Here is a 22,063-nt window from a genome sequence, read left to right on the forward strand (position 1 = left end):
GTAAATGTGCATGCATATTTCATGTTTGTGTGTGCGTGTGATGACACTCAGTGGCTGCCTTACTATATAAGCAAGGTATCAAAGCAGCAAAAGCTTGTCTCTAATCGTCTTTTTGGTTAAAGGAGCATCTTGGCATTCTACCACTAAGCCTCTGTGGCCACCCTTAGAAAGAAGACACACACAAATACAGAGCAACATATCATCCTATGGAATATATCCAACCTCAACCACTAAGCCACGGAGAGGCAGCTACTTAACTGAAGCATCATCTTCTCCTTCTCTGTAATAATGGCCTACCCAAATCTAAACCATTCGGTTTGAAAGCAGCGCCAAGACGCTTTTCTAAGGGATTGATTAGCCAGGAGCTGTGAAGGGTACAGTGTTTACTGCTTGGTAGACTTGGGTTTTCTGTTTATACCCACACATGCATATAAATGACGGCACACATGCAGAGAAACACTAATACTGCTCTGCTTGGTTGGCAGGCTACTGTTGGTTCTGTAAGCAAGTGGTGGCAAGTACTGTAAGTGTCTGACCCACCTCTGTGCATTTATCAAATGGGGCTGGAGATTAAGAAGGTGACATGTAAAAATGCGTGCAGATTGTTGTTCAAGGGTGACTGGGTAATGTGATGGCAACATGTGTGTCATCTGTACAGAAATAACAACAGTTCCTTCTTCTATCCGTTTTTCCTGTTTGGGTCATTTTTTTGATTGCCACCACATGACACTTTGGTATACTGCAGTACGATTGATCCTGTTGTTATAGTACATGTATTGAAGTGGGTACTGGGTCGTCTTGCAAATATCCAAACAAAATCACAAGCACAAGCTGAACTGAGCAGTCTGTCAGGAGAGCGCTGCATGCACTCACAAACAGGCTGAAATCCTCTGACACTGAGCACACCTTTTTGATGAATTGCCAGGCCAGCGCTTAGAGACAAAGGTGTCAATTGTTGGCAAAGATGACTGAAAAAACAGGTTTTTGTCTTTGCTGCTGGAGCACAAGTTGTTTTTTGCCTTTAAGGTTCCACAAGTTTTGAAATGTACTTAAAGCAAGGAACGTCAACCTTTATCTGTATCCAGAGTATTTACTGTAACTCACTCTTTTCAGAGTTGATGAAGCGTGTATTGTGTAACGTGTGTGTATGCACGCATGGTTGCACATGCCATTAAGTGTAATCATCATGGTGACACTTACTTTACTTTTTCACTTGATCTTCCTTTGAACCCAATAGGAGATAGGACAGAAAGAGGAACAAGTGTCAGAATTACTTGAAATCCTTTCTGAAGACTCTAGGAAATTAATTTGAATTCCATTTGCTTTGCCAAAGGAAAGAATTCGGTGTGGTTTGCATGCATGCACAAATCTGTCACAAGAGTAAAGATGCCTTGCATCCAGATTTTGAGCCGTTTCCGTGTGTCAGACTCATGCAGTACAGTTGGTTGCCTCCTTTGGGGTAAAACCACAACTATGTCAGCTACAGCTAAAGACAACGCATGGACCAAAACAGGATATTAAAAGAAAGTTCACAGCTCTCTAACAAGCCTAGTCCAGCCCTTGGTTGGTGTTTACTGCATGCGCTTTTCCGTCAAGGAAACAGATTTAACTACACTGTATAATTGTTTTGTAGAAAGCGGACGTGGCTGCCTCCTCCTTGGACTCAAAGGATGCATTTGAATGCTTATGTAAGCCTTATATCCTGTGATACAATCTTTAAGAAAGATAATGTCAACACGGGGTTGTCTAACTAACACCACTGTGCAATATTCTAGACGGCATACTGTCACATCACTACTTCCAGTGTCCACAAGTGCAAGAAGTACTCCATTTGGTCCCGCTGTAACGCATGTGGTTCATACTGCGGATTAAGATATTGGCAACCATATGACCATATAGTGACAGTACTCCTTACTGAAGGACTTTCTGTGTAAAGCATAGCCAATACGGAGGATCAGAAATAATACTTACAAAGATATTGGACAAAGACCATGGGTGAATTTATTTAATAACCTATTCGATTAAAGTGAAAAGCATCCGTTTTCGCATTTAGATTATGTGGCAAAGAAGACGTTAGTACTTTTCCTCTTGGCTCCAAGGTTCTGCCAGGTGTAGCTTGAAAAGTCAGGCTGCCTGAATAAACGTAATTGCTTGAATTAGCAAATTACCTACGGTATATTTGTCTTAACATGCATCTGGTAATAGCAGGTGTGCAAAGCTGATGCATCAACATGGTTTGCAACCAAACTGAACTGAACTACAAGTATGTATTAGGGTAGACATAAGGGACAAGGCTTTCATTTGGAATATTTAGATTTTAGATTTTTTTTTTTTATCTTGGCTATTTCAAATCGTGGTGTGCATTATACATTTAGATGTTGACAAGCGACAAGAGTAATTGTGTAGAGGCAACCACAGATTGTATAACGACACACATTCTTAATAGCAAACTTGGTCTATGATTATGTACACATTTAAATCAAACTGTCGACACACACGCACACGCATGCACGCACGCACGCACGCACGCACACACGCGCATGGACAACAAGAAAACACACAAGAAGTAAGGAATGCACTGAAACAAACATGATACATTCTCCTGAATGCCACGGTGAAACCATGCAGTCGTCCCGGTACGCCGTCTGGTGTGCAGCTCGGGAGTAGGCCTCCTGGTCGGCTATATTTGGGAGACACACAGGGTTCAGGTGAAATACCAGAAACAGAAATTGGAGATAGGGTCAAAGCCACCCACCATCCCCCCTCCCTTTTTCCCCCCTCATTCCCAAATACATGACAAGGCTCTGTTTAAATCAGCTCATGAGTAAATTTCTGTTCCATATGAGAGCGAGAGCATGTTGCGCTTTTTCCTGATGGATGCCTGCACTTCTATGTAGCCTCTGCCAGTGTTCTTTGCAAGCATCGTACTGTGCAGGTAAGAGGTAATATACGGCTACATTCAGACTGCAGGCAAAAGTAGCTTTTTTTCAATTCAGATTTAGACCATTTCCATATGTTGTCCTGAATCAGACCCAAGTCTGATTTTTTTCAATGTGTGAACAACAAAAGCAGATTTGATGTGACTTTTATGTCAATCTACATCAACATTTGTCACAATTATGCGCCTGCGGGAGTTAGCCCTAGACACAGACAGTAAAATTAAAAACTTGACTAGGCCCCCAAATAATGGAGAACAGTGATGGAGCTAGTCAATGCAGGGAGAGTGAAGTGTTAGACTCTGTGAAGCTATTCCAAACGCAGTCCCACCACTTCGTCTCTGCATCCACACAGACCTCTGTAGTGAATCTGCAGCCATAACTCCGCAAAAAGGCCAAAATAGCCAATTTGGCTCTCTTTCTCTTTATTCTTCTCCTCCTCAGCACCTGCTCATTAATGTTATGGCTGCCATCACACAAACATTTTGAAATAAAAGTCCATAACCTCCCTAACTTAAGTGCAACAGCGTGCTGCACCTGATGTCATTGTAATTGTTCTTTTGCGCGTGCGGGTCAGTTCGAAACCGCAAACAGTTCACACTGGAATCTGATATAGGCCACATTTTAAAAGGTAATGTGAACAGCCAAACAAAAAAATCGGAACTGAGCAAATAATCTGAATTAAACATTAAGACTTGCGGTGTGAATATAGCCTAAGTGGTATTATTAAAAAACTGTCAACGTCAACTTCAACCACAACAATGAAAGTTGAAGCTGTGCATCAACAGGTTTAATATTATTTGCGTGTCTGTGTGTAGACCACTGCATTCCCCCTCTTTTAGCCTCACATCATGCACAAAATATATATATACACACACACACACACACACACACACACACACACACACACACACGTTTCTCTGGTTTCTCTAATCTTTCATTTCCTAAACAGAATTTGGGCTTGTGGTGGATCAAAGGAAATGGTTTTGCTGCTGGTCACATTTTTTGTTTACTTTTACAGGTTTTTCTGAGATATCTAGCTACTGTACCTGCAGACCCAGCAGGTATGTGGTAGACACAGCATTTCTTATTTTCTAATATATCTAGCAACCTGTCGATTGTGGTTGCACCTATTATGAGAAACTGCCCTTAAGCCAGTAACCTGCCCTTACAGTTTGCGTGGGGAGTGGCTACAGTGCTGCTGAATTCACTTCTGAATGAGTCACTGAACCGGCAGTGACCTTTTCTCTTAGATATACAAAACAACTGCTTAGTAGAGAGACTAACAAACATCAGAAGAACCTAAAAAAGCTATGAATCCCTGTTTTATTTTTTACCTCTAACTACTTCTTTAATGCTATTCACGTGCTCCCTCCTTCACACACTCTTACCTGTACACCTCTGAACCGGCTCTGACTCCTACCATCAGTCATTTGGGAAAAAGAGAGAATGAGAAGGATAGATGGAAAGGTTGCTTTACTCTGATGAACCATCTTCAAAATATAGACGATCTTTGTCAGTGGAGGTGACCACTGTCACCTAGCAACCGACTAAGACAAACATCAAAGAGCCCAGCGCCAACAGCAGCGAGCTAACCAGCTACAAGCGGTACCAGCAACACATTAAGCAACTTCCTTTCCACTTTTAGCCTAAAAAATGGTAAAACAGACGATACAGATATATGGTCGCATTAAACCCACTGCGAAAACTACAACGGTAAGCGGACAACTAAAACAACATAACTCAACTCAATGAAACGATAGACAGGAAGTGTATTAAGCTAGCTGGCGTTTTACTGACCAGGCCTCTCCAAGTACGAAGCACGCTGGTTGATATTCCCATCACGGTAATTATTCAGAACGGCATTTTATCACAAAAAAATAGGTTTGGCCTGCTAAAAAAACACACCTGTCTCGACAAAATACTAGCTACTCAAGTTGTGTTGTGTTACATTTTTTACAAATATAATGTTTCCACTACAGACATGTCATTGCAATACAAACTATTCAGGTAATCAATAACCTACAGTGCAGTACCAGGGCCCTGGAGCTCGCACACCTGAATGGAACACAATTAATGTGTTTTACTTGCACCTGTGCTTTTCTTGCCAACATACATGAATCACTTACTCCATACAGCAAGCAACCTAAAAATTCCGAAACATGGTAAAGTGACTTCACTTTATTTCTGTACTGCTAAATGTACTAAAACAAACGCTTTCTTTTGTTTCACCTTCCATTTAATTTATGGAAAATGGAGATGCCATTGTCAGATTATATTTGATATTAAAGTGGTTGTATTAGCTTCGGTTCAAGAGGTTCCCAGTGACAACCAATGCAGGGTTATTCACATAATAAATTCTGTAAAGTGCATCACAGTCATCAAGGTGAAACATACTGAGCCAGTATCAGATTTTAAATGTAGGGCTGGTGTCAAATAGTGGCAAGCTTATACAATAATATCAACCAACCAAAGTTTTTTTTTTTTTTTTGTAGTGAAGTACACACAAGCATACTAATGTTCACTTACAATAAGATAAGGGCCCTCTTTTTTGGAGCACATGTATGAAATACATTCCCCTCCTCAAACCCCAGTTTATTGTCTGAGCAGATCAGCTGATGGAAGAGGGTTTCTGTGGCACTTTAGCTTGAGCTGACAATATCCAGCAAAATGAAATGGGCACAGCTACCTCCTTGGGGCTTTTTTTTTTCTTTTTCTTTTTTAGATCTGAGAACAAAACAGTGGTGGTCAGTAGGCGATACTGCTGACTGAGTGACAGTGTAAAACAATCCAATCACTTTTTAAATCTTTTATTACTTGAACCCTGGAGACTTGTAATTGCATCAGTGTCCATCAGAAACATATGCCAGAACACGTGTTGAGAGTGTAGATGTTTACATTGACCCAGCCAGCCTTACTTTAAATGTCCTCCACAGTTAAAGCTGTTTCTATATTGGTTTTAATGTTCTACAGTCTCCCCTGAGGCTTTAGTGAGCGGAGGTTAAATTGCAGAGTTTGCCTACAATGTACACTGATCATGGTTGCTTGTTTTCATTGCGTTTTGCAGGATATACTTCCTTAACTCCAGCTTTTTCATTTCCAAACCACAAGTGGCCAAACTTATATTCTAGACCTAACATAATGTATTGTTTTTTTGTGTTTAAATTGGGCTGCATGTATGGTACTACATACCTTAACAGCATACAAGAACTCTTTCAGAAGAGTATATGGATGCCTATATATGGCTACTCTCACGTACTTCACAAATAATCTCTTTATTGTGAATTAACCCAACAGCAGTCTGTAAGCCTTGCTCCAATGTAGGACTGACTCTACTCCTGTTGTCTCTGGCTCCCTCAGGTGTACTCTGTTGACAATGAAGAGAAGACAGGTGCTTCTTTGGAGTTTGTGGTGCCCAAGGACTTGGCTGATGGCTTTGTTAACAACAAGAGGGAGTGCTACAAGTTCAGGTAGAGTGTTGGGTAGCTGTATTTGTATCTATAAAACCTTCCATATGCTTAATTTCTCAAATTAGCTAACTAGTTTGGCCTTGGTAAATTTAACTGGTGGGGTAGTTAAATTCCACTATAATAATGGTCTCTATAATAATGTTCTCTATCTACAAATGGCTGCACCTTTCTTAAAGACAGTGAGAGATTTTATATTTGCTGTTCTAAATACCACTGTCTCACTTTTCTGCTACCAATTTCCCAATCTGTTAAGTCTTTAAAATAAAAACAGCAGCAGTTTCTTTATATAAATAAAAATAACATCAATTTAACCGCATTCAGTCGACATGCAGTGGCTTTATAATGTCAGAATATTTAGCTACAGCCTTAAGTTAGTGTAGAATTCCCAATCAGTGGCCTTCTCTTTTGTACGCTAAAATTGTGAAAAGCAGAATCTGCAAGAGTGGTGTGATTGTAGAGTTAGGAATAAATAAAGATAACATACAACATTGAGGATGGTGCGTTGCCCACCAGAATCTACGCTCTCAAAGTTGCATGAAAACTTTTCCCATGAATAATTCATCCACCAGTTCTGTCAGTGCAGAGAACATCTGTTTAACGCTGGTGGTGAAAGCTGCAGCCTTACATACCCTCTGGGCAGGGCCCATGCCACGCTTCCAAGCCCTAAATTCACAGTTAGAGAGTCAGAAAGCAGTGGACACTGAGACCCTTTAAAAAAAACCCACAAAGTCTTATAATAGCCTGTGGAGGTTCCCTTGTGCCCTTATAGAAATACAATTTCCACATTTAACAATCTTCCTGGGCAGATTCTCATCGTTCTGTGGGATAAAACATGATAGACTGAGGCTGCTTTAGAAAAGAAAATGACTAAAGTCCTCCTCATCTACTTGGGGAATGAAATATACTGCTTTTTGTGCTTGTGCACTACTGCTGAGGTTAATTGTGTTTAGCCTTGGATGTTTGAGATAAACCAGCAACGTATACTTACTGGATAGTAGGGTAGTAAATTAAATAATAGATAGATATTCTGACCTGTTTTGTTCTGCCAAATGTGTCATGGTGGTACTGTCTTTGTTCCATTCACTTTTGTCTAGGTTCCTAAAGTTATTTGATCAAGCTGTCAAACAAGAAGAAATATTTGAAAACATTGCCAAACCAGTTGCAGACAGGTAAAATCTTACTATCATTGTGTTTCTTAAAATGACACACTTTAATGAATGTTTGTATGAATGCAATGCAATTTTGAAAGCTTGTATAATTTCTTCAAACTCTTTGTCAACCCTTAAAACTACAACTTCTGATTATCCCATTCGCAAATCACTGCACACCTGTGCCAAGCACTGCTCATCTCTCCATGTCGGGGTCAGGCCACACAGGCTTTAGCCATCCTTGTTGACAGGAAGTGAGTAAAGCTCAGCTTTCTTTAAGATGGAAATGGAGGGTGTCTGTGATTTTTGGCGTGCTTTGCATACTTAAACCACTAAGTGGACTGAGCTGGCAGGCAAGACGGCACACTGTGCCATTGTGAGTGTGAAAACATTTTCAAGCCACAACACAGTGCTATACTGTAGCTGCTCACTCATTTTGAGTTGTGGTTTAATTTTTCATGCTTGAGGACCACATTCATTAGAATAACCTGCTGAAGAATCTGACCCTCGAGATTAACAGTACAAGTCATAGTTCAGTACTATTCAACTGAAAGGAAAAAGGGGATTCATCTGGGCTGGTTTTTAAATGTAAAAGGTATTTTAAATTTAACGTTGATGAGGAAGATTAAAAACAGAGGAAAAACAGAGGAGGAAAAATAAACCTTGAGCTTCTGTCTTCACAGTAAATCACCTGATGAGTGTTTGATGGTTATTTGTTTGTGCTTTAGAACATAATTGTTAATATAGAATTTTATTTCTCTTATTTGCACCGCTGCGCGCGCTCTCTCTCTCTCTCTCTCTCTCTCTCTCTCTTTCTCTCTCTCTCTCTCTCTCTCTCTCTCTCTAGCTCGCCTGAACTCGACACACTCGGATCTGTAGCCTGCAGTTCAGTGCAATCGCTCTGTCCATCTCTCTTTTTCAAAGCCTAACTTTACTTTTTTGGTCTTCTTTTCTTCCAAAAAAGACATCAACCAAGGGGAGAGGGAATTCACTTGGAATTTCGTGTAATCACATATTGGTTGTGTTGTTACATTATATGAACAAAGTTCTTCCTCTTCTCGTCCAAACTCTGTCCTCCTTGCTCAATTTTGCCTTTGTCCATTCCTCCCAGGCTTCTTAGTCACAGCAATAGGGGATATTCGTGGAGTCTCACAAGTGCTGCACATTATCTTTGCTAGTAAACAACGTAGTGAGATGTCTGGATGGTCTGACTTAGGACATAGATTTATTTAATCTGACTCACACGGGTTCACTGGCTTGGAATCTTTTAACTGTTCACCCTTTGTTGTGGCAGATGGTAAGCATCAGGTTAAAAAGCTCCACTCACAACCAGCCTATGTGTCTTACCATATCAATTTGAGCATTAGTCTCTGATATGACAATAATGACTACAGCTCAAAGGATACTAGTCATCCTGTCTAGCCATGAACAATCTGTCTCCCCAATCAGACATTTTTAGGTCCACTGTCAGCTCCTTGCCCTCTCTGAAGGATGCCTGTTTACACACTGAATGTTCTGAATTCCACAAAGTTTGAACCTTTTTTTGAATCTATTCTCACCGCAGTGACTAAAAGAAAGGAGGGGATATAGGGAATAATTCTGCCTGTTGAGTCCCTATTTCCTATTGAAATAACATATCCTTGCAAAAAAAGTATTGAACGAGCCCGAAAGGCGCTTTAGCTGGGCTTTTTAGTTAGCTGAAAGAGCATTAGAAAACTGTACTTTTTTTAAATGGTGCATTTTGTTTTCAGTTCAATGTTAATTTTGTTCAAAAACAAAATTCCTTTCAGTTTTTTTTTATTCAACACACAATTTGTTGAATTTTTAGTGTTACACTGAAAGCCACAGAAAGGGAAAACAGAGTATATTTTTATATGAATAATCGCATATGTCGTTATCGCAATATTTAACATCGTTATTGCAGATTGCGTTTTCCTCATATCCTGCAGCCCTGGTCTCAGTTACAGAAGCACTTCCTGGTCTCAGTTTTACTACAGAATCAAATGTGGATTGACAGACCTGTAGTCAGGAAACATTTATTCAGGTTTACTCAGGAGTCACTTTGGATTGCAGCAGTTTCAATGTCGCCACACCAAAACTCAGTTTTATGCACGCAGGCGACCATCTTCTAAACTTCTAAAGTTGGATTTCTGTCATACACGGCGCACATCAAGTTTAGCCAAAAACTTTAACTGGTTTACATGTACACTATTCTCTGTCTCTGCTGTGGTGTGACCGAAACCAGTCATTTCGACCCCAACACAGTAGTTTAAAAAACAAACCAGCATTAATAGCTCCAGTAGAGGAAGAGCCAACATAATGATGTTGGGCTGGCAAGGCTAACCCTCTACGTGCTTAGTAATCCCATTTCACAAGGCTGTGAAACCAGTAGCCCAAGTTCAAAGAAGAAGGATGGTTCGTTCAGTTTATTCTTTACCCCATTACCTCAAAAGATTGGACTTACTGCTTCTTTTAAAAAGAACAGGAGTAACACAGATCTTCTGGACGATGAGTTGCCAATCTCCAGGAAAGCTGAGGTGTAAACAGGAACAAGCATTGGGAAACGCCCAAGCTTCAGTGGCAGGGCCGAGGCCGCATCATTAGCACTGACATTGAACTAAACACAGAGCCTGTGTCTTTTCTCCCCACTGCCAATCACTGTCATGACTCACACTAGATTAAATGGACGCCCAATGACTGTCCAAGCAACCACCATTTTAAGTGGACCAAGTGTTTTATATAAACTGACATGTAGTTTTTTCCTTTACCCTACTAATGTGGGGTGTGGAATTGTACAGCAGACAAGAATGAAAACCCACACACTGCTCTGACATTGGGTTGGCAATTCCATTAGAATAAGCGAGAGGCTTAAATTTGTTTATAATTCATCTTGAAAAATACAGTGTCAAGATATCCTTTTCCTTGCAGTACACAGAGTTTATCCTCACCTTTGATCCAAGCTCGGGTGTCAGAGGCCCCTATGTCATTTTACTGTTTCTTCCTGGTTTATTTCCAAGACTACAGAACAGACGCTTTTTTACAAATTTATCCTACCTCATATGAGTACCACTATTTTGGATGTTTTCATTCCAACAGAACTAGATACTATTGGTTTCCATGGCCATGTGCATGTGCAGAAGGACAGTTCAGTGCCAAACCAAAATTTACCAGGCCCTGCCTAGTTGGGTGGGTTTGGGCCTTTTCCTTCACTCATACTCTGAGACATTCCTCCCTCACCGGCAGATGTCTGTCGCCATAGCAGTACTCTGGTCACTGCGATCTTTTCCTGTGGATTTAATGTGTCATATTCAATTCACTCACACTTTTAGTGTCTGCTTCAGGATATACTTGACAGTTCCTTTTTACTCTTGCAAATAAACATAGTGGTATTATAAGAGGCACCCAATGCATTATTTACAGACAAACACTTTGCATTCTGCTTTTTGCAAGTCATAACATGTATTTGTCATCCAGACTGTATTTCTAAAGAAAAAGTTAGCAATCAATTATTTTTAGGCCCATTTTGTTGTTTGGTTTCGTATATTTAGCCATCTAGAGCAGTGACAATAGACATCCATCCATCCATCCATCTTCATCCGCCTAGCCGGTACCGGGTCGCGAGGGCAGCAGCTCAAGCAGGGAACCCCAAACTTCCCTTTCCCGAGCCACATAAACCAGCTCTGACTGGGGGATTCCGAGGCATTCCCAGGCCAGGTTGGAGATATAATCTCTCCACCTAGTCCTGGGTCTTCCCCGGGGCCTCCTCCCAGCTGGACGTGCTTGGAACACCTTCCTTGGGAGGCCCCCCAAGAGGCATCCTTACCAGATGCACGAACCACCTCAACTGGCTCCTTTCGACGTGAAGGAGTAGCGGCTCTACTCCGAGCTCCTCTCGGATGACTGAGCTTCTCACCCTATCTCTAAGGGAGACGCCAGCCACCCTCCTGAGGAAACCCATTTCGGCCGCTTGTACCCTGACCAGAGACAAGCAAATGTTTATTATTAGCCCTGACAGCGATGCTGGTATTAGTTTCACCTTGTGAGTCAGTTTGTGCCATCATGGCAAAATGAGTCCTGGAGACACCTACTATAGCGGGATCTACCACAGAGGCGGTTTTGAGTACTGTTCCAGTTGTTCAGTGTCTATCTTCGGACAGACTTTGTCGCCACTGTGCAAGATAATGTCACGAAACATTACAGGTGTCTTGTTGAGATCAATATAAAGGTCAAAGATGGGTGTGGTCCCAGCAAGAACGCCAGAGGTAGGGAAGGCGCCACTCCTCCTCTTCCTACACGCACTTTATGCCACTACTCGGATTTGGCAGCACAGCTTGTATAATCCCATCACAAGTCAGTCTCTAGTTATGTTCCTACATCCAATGTGTTTGTATGTTCTAATGGACTTACAATGACATAATCTTCCAAAACCCAAGTCCTGTTTCGAGAACATCTACTCACCACCTGGTTGATTCCAGCCAGAGACTTTTATTACATATCATTCTACTCTCTCTCTCTCTCTCTCTCTCTCTGTTCTTGCAAAACAGAACATGGCAAAATGTAAAAAAGAAAGCAGGTACAAACAAAAGGTCTTCACAAAAAACTCCTGCAATAAGCTTGACCCCACAAATAGATTTGTAACAGTGTGAGGCTTCTTTACTATACTGTACTGAGTTAATTTTGCTGAGGGTTAACTACTAATCTCAGGCAAGTGCTTATAGGGCGGCATGATATGAGGAAAATATGCGATACACGATAACGTGTTGTGATAAAGATGTTACTTGCGTTAAATTAACAGTTATCCTACAACAAAATCGCTTGTTGAATTTAAAAAAGAAAATGAAAGGAAAACATTTCCAACATTATTTTATTGAACCAATATAAAAGGCACCACTAAGAAAGAATGAAAGTTATATTTTAAAGTATAGTTTTCAACTGATATTTTCTCTTTTGAGCTATGTTGCAGCCTCTCGCAATGTGTTGATTGGCCAGTTGATATTGCAATGACTATTAAAAAATAAAGATATCTTGTGCAGCCCTAGTGCATATACCTTGAAAGGTTTAGTAAATATCTTTTTGTGTTTGTTTTGTGTGTGCAGTGTGTTGGCTGGCTACAATGGCACCATATTTGCCTATGGCCAGACAGGAAGTGGGAAGACATTTACCATCACAGGAGGGGCAGAGCGCTACTGTGATCGTGGCATCATTCCTCGCACCCTCTCCTACCTATATGAACGCTTCACCCAGGTCAGCACAGCAGGGTTAGCTTGTTTCCTCATCAATTTAAGGTTTCAGTTTCACTGTTACAATAAGGCCACACACATTGATATGTGAAAAATGTAAAAAAGTACCCTACTGTCTCTCTCTGCCATCATTCATTTCCCTGTGCTGCAAAGCATCTAAATTAAACACTAAGATTCCCATCCTTATGCAACCAGTCCATTTTTACAAGCTCTATTTTATGCTCCACAGGACAGCAGCATAGTTTATACCACACACATCTCCTACTTGGAGATTTACAACGAGATCGGATATGACCTTTTGGATTCTCGACATGAAGGATCTCGACTGGAGGACCTACCGTTGGTGTTCTTTTTATTACTATAACTTTTACTTTGCTGATGCTACCGACATCCACATACATTTGAAAATGTCAACAACTACAAAAGTCTTATAGTCTATATTTAGCCTTAAGGACATGCACTCATGAGTGATAGATATACTTTTTTTAGGTTAAAAAGACCAAACACCCCTAGTTGTTTTATTCTCCTAAACAGAGGGGATTAGCCAAGCCTTATTCTTGAACTGACATTTGTCAGCCTGGTCTGGAGTCGTTGTGTGGTGAAATATGGAGGCTCTAGCATTTACCATCTCACTACGAACTGCCAACTGACATAATGAGACTATGGGACAGCAATGGATGTGGTCAACCTGTGGCAGACTCTGCCTCTGCAGTGGAGAGCAAGAAGGTCATGTGGAGAAATTGTTTTTCATAGATAGTAACTGCTGCAACTAGTCTAAGGGAAATTCTTATTTGTGTCCATCCACAGTACCTATTTTTCTCACTCTCTCCTTGTCATCCTGCTTCATTTCTACTTTCTTTGTGTCCTTCTGTCTTTGTAATTATAAATTCCATCTGTCTGGAGGTTTGTCTGTGTATAATCTTATTTTCTTTTTTTGTCATACTCAATACTTATTCATCTCAAAGTAGACTTTGGTCTTCCAGGCTCAACATTGTCTTAGTACATCATTTTGGTGTTTGTCTTGTATTTTCTTGTACAAGTTCCATTTAAATTTCTTCCCTCCTTTTGCAGAGAATCCAGCTCGAGGTTTAAATACCCACAAATCACAGTCTTCTTGAAATAGACAGTGCCCGTGCTGTGGCCACACTTGCTGATTCAAGAAGAAGCTGTGGCACTGACACATTTCTCTCTTTAACTGTTGGTCTGCTTCTGTCTTTCGCTGCCTACTCCTTATCGTCTTTCCAACATTGTTGCATTCATTCTTTTTCTTTTCTTATTTGTTCTTGTCTCCATTTGTGCATGATTTCCATCATGCATTCAGCAATCACGGTCTCATTTAAATTTCTAAACTAAATTACATCTTAAAAATCTTTAAATTAATTCTACATCTACAACTACATCATTATTTGTGTAAAATACAACAATCAAACCTATAAGTCAGTGGGACTGTTTAGGAAAATAGCTGCCATAGTACAGGCCTTTAATCGCATTAAGATTGAAACCTCAATTACCTGCACATGTTAAAATAATTATCCACATGTGTTCTCCAGTCATTCCACCCTCTTTGACATCTTAATCCAGTAGCCGTACTGTCACAACACTGGTGGCGTGATGGAAGGGATCTGGTAAGATCATTGGAGTTATTTCAGTGCCCCATCTGTCCAAGCAAACTGTGTTTCAGAGGGCTTGATGTGGGCAAGAACCAATCACCTGTTTTTAGAAGCAAGCACTGTCTGTTATCACTGTCTGTTATCTGTTATCAACCCCTGATAGACAAAGCATGCAAGTCAAGCTGGGTCGCGGCCCATGATGACTTGCAGATGTGATTTGTTTGGATTTAGAGCTGAGCAAGGCCGAGGTGATGGGATGGAAAGGAATGACATAACTGAAATAATTAGTTTTTCATAATTGCTTCAGTGTTGGATAATTCAAGGTTTGACTGGATTTGTCCCGCTTATGCCGGAACATTTTTTATTTTTTATTTTCTTAGAAAAGTAGGGATTATGGAAGATCCAGATCAGAACATCCATCTCAGGAACCTGTCACTGCAACAGTCTGCGAATGAGGAGGAGGCTCTGAACCTGCTTTTCCTGGGTGACACCAATCGTATGATTGCAGAGGTAAGAAAGAGGGAAATGCATGCTTCCATACGGATTCTCTACAAACACAAATGTATGATGTTACTTCCACCTTTGAATTCATGCAGTGTTCTTAGCCAGGCTTGTTGTCAGTTTGCAAAAATACACTGGGACCACTCCCAGAGTAAGTGGCGTGAATTGTATTTTTTGTCCACAAATGCATTATGCACTCTGAAGACCCTTCTAAAATATTATTTTGGTACCCGGTGACCGTTTTTTACCATGTTTATTTCAAGTAAAACCAAGCATTCTCTCTGTAATTTCTGTTTATGTTGTGGTGGTTCTTTTCTACACTCAGACACCCAGACTCCCCACGCTGATGAGACCTGTGGTGGGTCAGCTTTTGCTTTGCAACCTGAGGTTTGAAGCAAAGGGCTGATCTCACCTTGTTTACTCTTGTTGCTAGTTTGTAAGTAAATAACAGACAGTACAAGTGAACTGGATAATCAGGTTTCAATCAGACATGCTTTTGATTTTTGGCGAGTATTCAGTTTTTGAGGTGGCTGGGAGTTGTCCATGAAACGAAAGACTAATCCAAAGGAAATAGTTATGGGAACCAAGATGGAATTTCTCCGGATCGTGGAAATGGGTTTAGTAGCTAGCACAGTCACATAACTTTTGTAGTGTACAAGAAAACGTGTCTACTAAGTACTACATGTATTCCACTGAACATAGCCCATTGCCAAAACAATAACATATTTGTTTTGTACTTTGAGGACACGCTCCCAGTGTCCCCTGTTGTAAAACTTGGGGGTATGTTCCAGTGAAAACACATTCTCGGATGTTGCATTAGTCTGGGGATCACTCCAATCAAGGCGTTTCACAGTTCAGCGGGGAGCCCACAGTACAGTCCACCTACACAGAAACTTTTGTGAACTTATCCTCTCCCTTTAAACTTCTTCACAAGAAGATTTCTCTTGAGCCCGAAGCAAACAAAGAAACAACAACATAGTCAATTTGTTGCTGCCAGAATCATCCCAGAAGTCCTTGGTCCACATAGGCTTCAAATGAAGTTAACACTAATGCTTTCCTTCTTCTCTTGCTCCCAGCCATGTGGATAGAAGATGACACATCCATTCAAGCCACACTTAGAAGTGAACTCATGAGCTCACTCACTCTGAGACTCGGCAATCCCCTCTACACTTTTATTGGACAGGAAATAAAATGCACCTTCGTAACTCCTCACCCTTCCTTCAACCTCACCAGGAAACATTTCCTCTCATCTGGTCTTTTTTTCTGCATTCCTTGTTTCACTTCCTTGTACATATGGTGATTCAGGGCCTGGATCTTTCTCCCTCTTTACATCCTTTCTGTCTCTTGAAGTTGTGGGGGTTAGTTGGGTGCATAGCAGGTGGTCCGAATGAAACTTCACTTTTAATCTTTTGAATCAGCCATCTCTAAGTGTTTCAGGGTTTGTTGCTCCAGATTGCTCCTTTATGCTGACCTACTGCAGCACTGTGTGTGGTCAGCATGTGGTGCATGTAAGATCAACATGTGGTCAATTGAGAACACAGAAAAGTAAAGGAAGTGTCTCCAGTAAGATGGCATTGTCCTGCTGTTTTTTCACTTCTAAGACATACTTTAATGTCCCAGTGTAGACACTGTTTCCTCTGTGGACATGAACACGCAGTCTGTAACCCTTGAAATATACATACTGTGCGTGATGTTCTGTTGTCCATACTCTTTTATGCTGAGACTTTTTCTAGGACTCCAAAATAAACCTTTACGTCTGGTGATTTCTAAATAAAGTTATAACACACGATGCACGCACAAAACTTAAGAAAACTGTCTCTCAGCTGGTGCTCAGTCATGATGAATGCCATGGTGAAAATCACTCAGTGATAAGAGCCAACAGTCACTTCTTATCTATGGACAGCTGCTAGTGTAATGCTTCTAACTGTCTTACATTAGTGCTTGTATCTATTTCAGTTGTATTACTTGCATTAACAGTCACTTCTATGTCGCACTGTCAAAAAATGAAGGCTCTAATGTTCAGTATTTGTTGTATTTGTTGAACATAACAATAGAAACACCTGTCAGTAAAAATGAATACAGTTGAACAGCACCACTACTTATATATTGTATGTGGCAGCCAGTAGCCTAAACCTGCAGAAATTGCCATGACCTGGAGCAAATCTTTCCACTGACAGCAACATGTCTGGAATTTTGACAACCTATATGGGCTACTTATCAAGGTTAACCCGAATTTGGTTGGTTTTGGTTGGTGTGGAACATAGCTGTCAGTGGCGAGACTGTAAAACAGATTTCAACACCCTTGACCCTTTATTCAATCCTATTATGTATGTGATCCCTTTCAACATCTGTTTCAAGGGCAGTTTCGTATTACATTAAGGGAAACCCTGAGGAGCAAACATGGCTGTGTGCAGAGTGAAGGGAATTTGGGCAGAGCAAAGAGATGACAGCGGTGGGTGAAGATAGTGAAAGATCTGTCGTGAGCTGTCACGACTCTGACAGGCAGGTGTTGGCACATTTACGCCAACAACAAGTTAGGGTCAGAGCACCTTTTTAAAATGAATGACCTGGTATGTCTCTGATGATGTATTTGAGTCCATGTCCATGTCTTAGATCAATCACCCATTTCACAAAAGGGAAAGAATATCAGCCTTGATCAGATGCTAATTCAAGGAAAGAATGTACTATATCAGGAGAACCCTTTGTTATAGCTGTTCTTTCAAACCACCATTTTGTGTCTTAGCTGCGTACAAGAAAACAAAAAAGATGTCTCTGATCAGAACCGTCGTAAATGTCCATTTCCTCAATTTTTCCTCTCATCGAGGACCCTGTGAGTAACGCTTCTAGTTAATAAACCATCTGAAAGTCAACTTCAGCTTTTGTAAAGCTGCCACCATGTGTTTACTGGGCATTGGTTACACACGGTGTGCCTTTTGATCTTCAAACCAGCATGAGCAAGACAAAATAAGAATCAAAGGAAACATGTTTTTTGTTGTTTCAATATGGAAAGTACGGCAGATGGAGAATAAAATTGCTTGAGCTGTTTTTCCTTTTTTTCATGTGTACCGATTTTAGAGGATTCAGAATAATCCCATGCACACCTTAGAATATAACAGGATTTTCACAATGTTCCGTCACCTTTTCTTTTCTCATCTTCAGACTCCGATGAACCAGGCATCCACACGTTCCCACTGCATTTTCACTGTGCACTTGTGCAGACGTGAGCCGGGCTCGGCCACCCTGCGGCGCTCCAAGCTCCATCTAGTGGACTTGGCTGGATCGGATCGAGTTAGCAAGACTGGCCTGAATGGGCAGCTGCTCACTGAGGCCAAGTACATCAACCTCTCCCTCCACTACTTAGAGCAGGTACCCACCTCTGAAACATAATTTTTTATTCAAAATAATGTATTTTTTTCTGCATTTTGGCCATTAATAGGAGAATAGGAAAGGACAGCTGTAGACAGGAAAGGGAGTGGGTGAGCAGGGAGAGATCAAGGAAGACATGCAGCAAAGACCCCCTGGTTGGATTCCAAACCTGGGCTGCTGCAGTAAGGACTGAGCCTTGGTACGTGGGGTGCACCCTGCCCCAGGTGATCCACCAGGGCACCCCTTGTACAATCAATTTCATATTAAATACATTTTATGTAAATAATGAAATTAAATTTCTTTGTGATTTGGCACAGCAAGTTGATTGCTTTCCACCATGAGAAAACAGTTGTGTATTCTACTGAGTCAGGCTTCTTCATTATTTCAGTCTACTAGAAGTCTTATCATAATTCATTTTAGGTCAGACATTTTACATTAATTAATGGCCATCTTGCAGTTACTGTATGAACAGTAATGACCCACACTGTTGGAAAGAGTAATAACATGTTCTTCATGTTACGATCAGGCATTCGTTTATTACCTCCATCTCAGTCTTGATTTACATATCGAGACTTTTCACTGCTCTCTTCATCAGGTGATCATAGCTTTGTCAGAAAAGAACCGCTCCCACATTCCCTACAGGAACTCCATGTTGACGTCTGTGCTGAGGGACAGCCTTGGAGGAAACTGCATGACTACCATGATTGCCACTATGGCAGTGGACAAGAGGAACCTTGATGTAAGGATGGACCGCCTACTGTAAACCAGAATATTCTTGTAGATTGCTCAAAAGTGTGAAAAATAGGTTATTAGGTGAAATATTATCGGCCCTTTGGCCTTGCGAGCTAGCTTTGTCAGTAGTGAATATACATTTTTTTTTCTGAAACATTATCTGGATTATCTTAGTGTTCAAACTAAGCAATAACAATATTCCGTTATATTTTTAAAACATATGCAACTTATGTACAGTATATTTTGCTTCATAGAAATGAAAAAAAAGCTTTGTTTTGTAAAGAAAGTATAGATTGTTAACATTTTGTCATCTTTGTTGAGTCCTTGCATGCATTTACTTGAGTAAATTTATCAAATTAGTACTTAACAAGGAGTATTTCAGAGTAATTTTTTTTCCTCAGGCAGAAAACATTAAAATGTATTTTTTAAACTGTTCTTTTCAGGAGTCCATCTCCACGTGTCGCTTTGCTCAGCGCGTGTCTCTCATCAAGAACGAGGCTGTTTTGAATGAAGAACTGGATCCAGCCTTGGTGAGACAGCCAGATACTTACATCACGTCACTAGTCCCTACAAATACCATAGCTTAGCCACACAATCACACCACAGAAGCATGACTGAATGTGTGTTTCATTATGGCCAGACCATCCTCATAGCTTCCAGATCTTAAATTGATCAGACAATGGGTTGTAGTGAGAATCCAGCTTCTAAATGTAACTAGATGTAACCCACCATGTGCCTAAGTGTCCTCTTTAGGTTTCCAGTACCAAATTTGTTTTTCTAGTGCCACATGTCATTCTGAAAGAAGCAGTTTTCCACCTTCAACACGCCTGTCCATCTTGTGGTATTAGACTGCTCACAGGTCCTGTTTGCATTCTCTCACTGTCTTGTTTACTTGCCTCCAATTCTGTTTTGGCATATTTTATTCCAATACCTTACAACCACTTAAGAAAGCCTCCAGCTGGAGACTGATGTGTGTATATACTGGATGTCTTTACACACATTCATGCGAAGAAGCACAAATTGCTTGCATTCCTGCCCGGATGTTGTACATCTGAGGACAAAGTTTAAAATCTAAAAAAAGACAGTGGGCAGTCTGTTTTTTTGTTTTTTGTTTTTTTGTTTTTTTAAGTGAGTTAGAAAAGAGGCCAGAGTAGGAGAGCAGGGAAAGTTTTGATGATAATGTAAGTCATTGGATTGTTGCAACATAAAAAGTTATAGTGGACACTACATCTTATACATTATAAAATGGGGAGCTCAAATCGAGCATTCTTTGCACATTATTACTCTGTCTCTGAAAAAAGGTTATACTAACAAACTGATAGCTGCTGCCACTGAGAGAAGTTGTTCATCTGCACATGCATGACACACAGCTGGTTTAAAATCATACTAGTTGCTTGTGTAGGCTAACATTACCTGTGCTGTATTATATAGAAGCCACCTCGGTATGTGCAGGCAGTCAGCATAGGAGCACCTATTTTATTGTGAAAATATGTATTTTTTTTAAAAATCTATTTAAATTGAAATGTGACTATAACTTATATATTGCCATACTTGATGACCTTTTAAAAAAAAAAACACACAAAAAACGCGGTAGCTCAAGACAGGACGAGGTATGTATGTTGTGTATGTATGTAGCGATTGTCTGAGCAATTTAGCCAGGTTAACCCTCGACAATGGTTTTCCCTCCTTCACTCTTTCCTTTTTCTTTTTTACCTTTTTATTATTATTATTATTATTATTATTTTTCAAACAAAAATAGTAGCAATAGTTTGCATATTATACACGCAGTTTGTCATGCAATTCCAAAGAACCAATCAGAGAAACCAAGATGCAAGCAACAATGCTAAAACAGACAAAATAGTAACAACGAGAAAGACAGAAAAAATATACATATGTATACACATACATAGATGCATATACATATATACTCATGTATAAATTAATAAAATGTCAATGACATAACTTAGGGAGAGATTTTTTTTTTTTTTTTAAACAAATCGGATGGTTTTGTCTTAACTAGTCTTAAGCTTGTAACTAGGCTGTAGAAAGTGTACATGTTTAATTGAGAAACAACACTTTAATTTGTTAACTATATTGTCTGATGTCTGTTGCTAAGAAAGGTGACCATGTTAAATTATTCTGATCTAGAGAGTCTACATTTATGTTCAACATTGTATCTATTTAATCAGGCAAACTTGATAGAACCCCTGGTATACAGAGTACAGGGTCAGGTTGAATACGAGTTTTTTGTCACATAACAGATTTTTTCGGAAAACTTCAGCCCAACTTCACTTTCTCCTTTTACAATACTTGTCACACCTTCCCCTGCTGCAGTACGCCAGGAAGCAGAGCTGGTAGTTGTTGTAAAGGCACATTGGGGGATATACAGTAAGTCATCACAGCTATATCCGCTTCCTCCACTCCCACCCAGATCTGCCTGAGGATCAACTGCTACTGTATTAATGCTAGTGAGACTTGGCTGGCCACTTGCAAACCCTACAGAGGTATTTTTAAGAGAGTCTGCGGTCAGCCCAGTAATTGTGACAGTGTCTGGTTGCTTCCAATTGGGTCCGGCACAGTTACAGCTCTAGGCAAACCCTTAACTCCGCAGGCAAATTTCTTGTCTCTGTTGATGGCTTTTTAGTGTGTTTCTCATTTTGTTCGTTGCTCCCGTCTCTGTCTCTCCCTCTATCTCTCTGCCTGTTTTATTGAGGAAAAGAAGTTAAGCCAACAGTGCAGTTTTCAGATTAGAATGATGTCACTTATGGTGGTTTGGGGTGACACTTAGACTCCCATTTTTGGCCTGCCCCTGTCTGAAGGCACGCTGTCAATTGGACATGCCGACTGTGGCAATTGATTTAAAACCGGGATCTTGCTTTTCACAATCTTGCAGGTAGTGTTTGGTATATCATTCAGGTTATACGCTGCCTTAATGATCCTGTACTGTAACCTAAAGGCTAGTAAATTCACTTCCTCAAAGCATGAACAGCAGGAAACCAGCCAGACCAGACCAAACACAACAAAGTCTCGTGGACAGGAAAAAAAATGAGGTGTTGAAAG

General features: G+C 40.5%; 1 protein-coding gene across 3 annotated transcripts in view; it reads left to right on the forward strand.

The window, feature by feature from the left end:
* Positions 1-4,477: 4,477 nt before the first annotated feature.
* kif6 (kinesin family member 6) overlaps positions 4,478-22,063 on the forward strand; it is a 59,811-nt gene continuing 42,225 nt past the window's right edge. For 2 of the 3 annotated variants that reach the window (XM_032500774.1, XM_032500775.1), the window contains exons 1-9: positions 4,478-4,652; positions 6,297-6,406; positions 7,501-7,575; positions 12,651-12,798; positions 13,024-13,133; positions 14,785-14,914; positions 18,065-18,271; positions 18,867-19,010; positions 19,447-19,533. In XM_032500774.1, the coding sequence (XP_032356665.1) occupies positions 4,593-4,652; positions 6,297-6,406; positions 7,501-7,575; positions 12,651-12,798; positions 13,024-13,133; positions 14,785-14,914; positions 18,065-18,271; positions 18,867-19,010; positions 19,447-19,533 (1,071 nt within the window). In that variant the 5' untranslated portion in view covers positions 4,478-4,592. The remainder of the gene's footprint in view (positions 4,653-6,296; positions 6,407-7,500; positions 7,576-12,650; positions 12,799-13,023; positions 13,134-14,784; positions 14,915-18,064; positions 18,272-18,866; positions 19,011-19,446; positions 19,534-22,063) is intronic. The other variant, XM_032500773.1, reaches the window with a different exon arrangement.

Source organism: Etheostoma spectabile, chromosome 20, assembly GCF_008692095.1.
Source record: "Etheostoma spectabile isolate EspeVRDwgs_2016 chromosome 20, UIUC_Espe_1.0, whole genome shotgun sequence".
Classification (NCBI taxonomy): domain Eukaryota; kingdom Metazoa; phylum Chordata; class Actinopteri; order Perciformes; family Percidae; genus Etheostoma; species Etheostoma spectabile.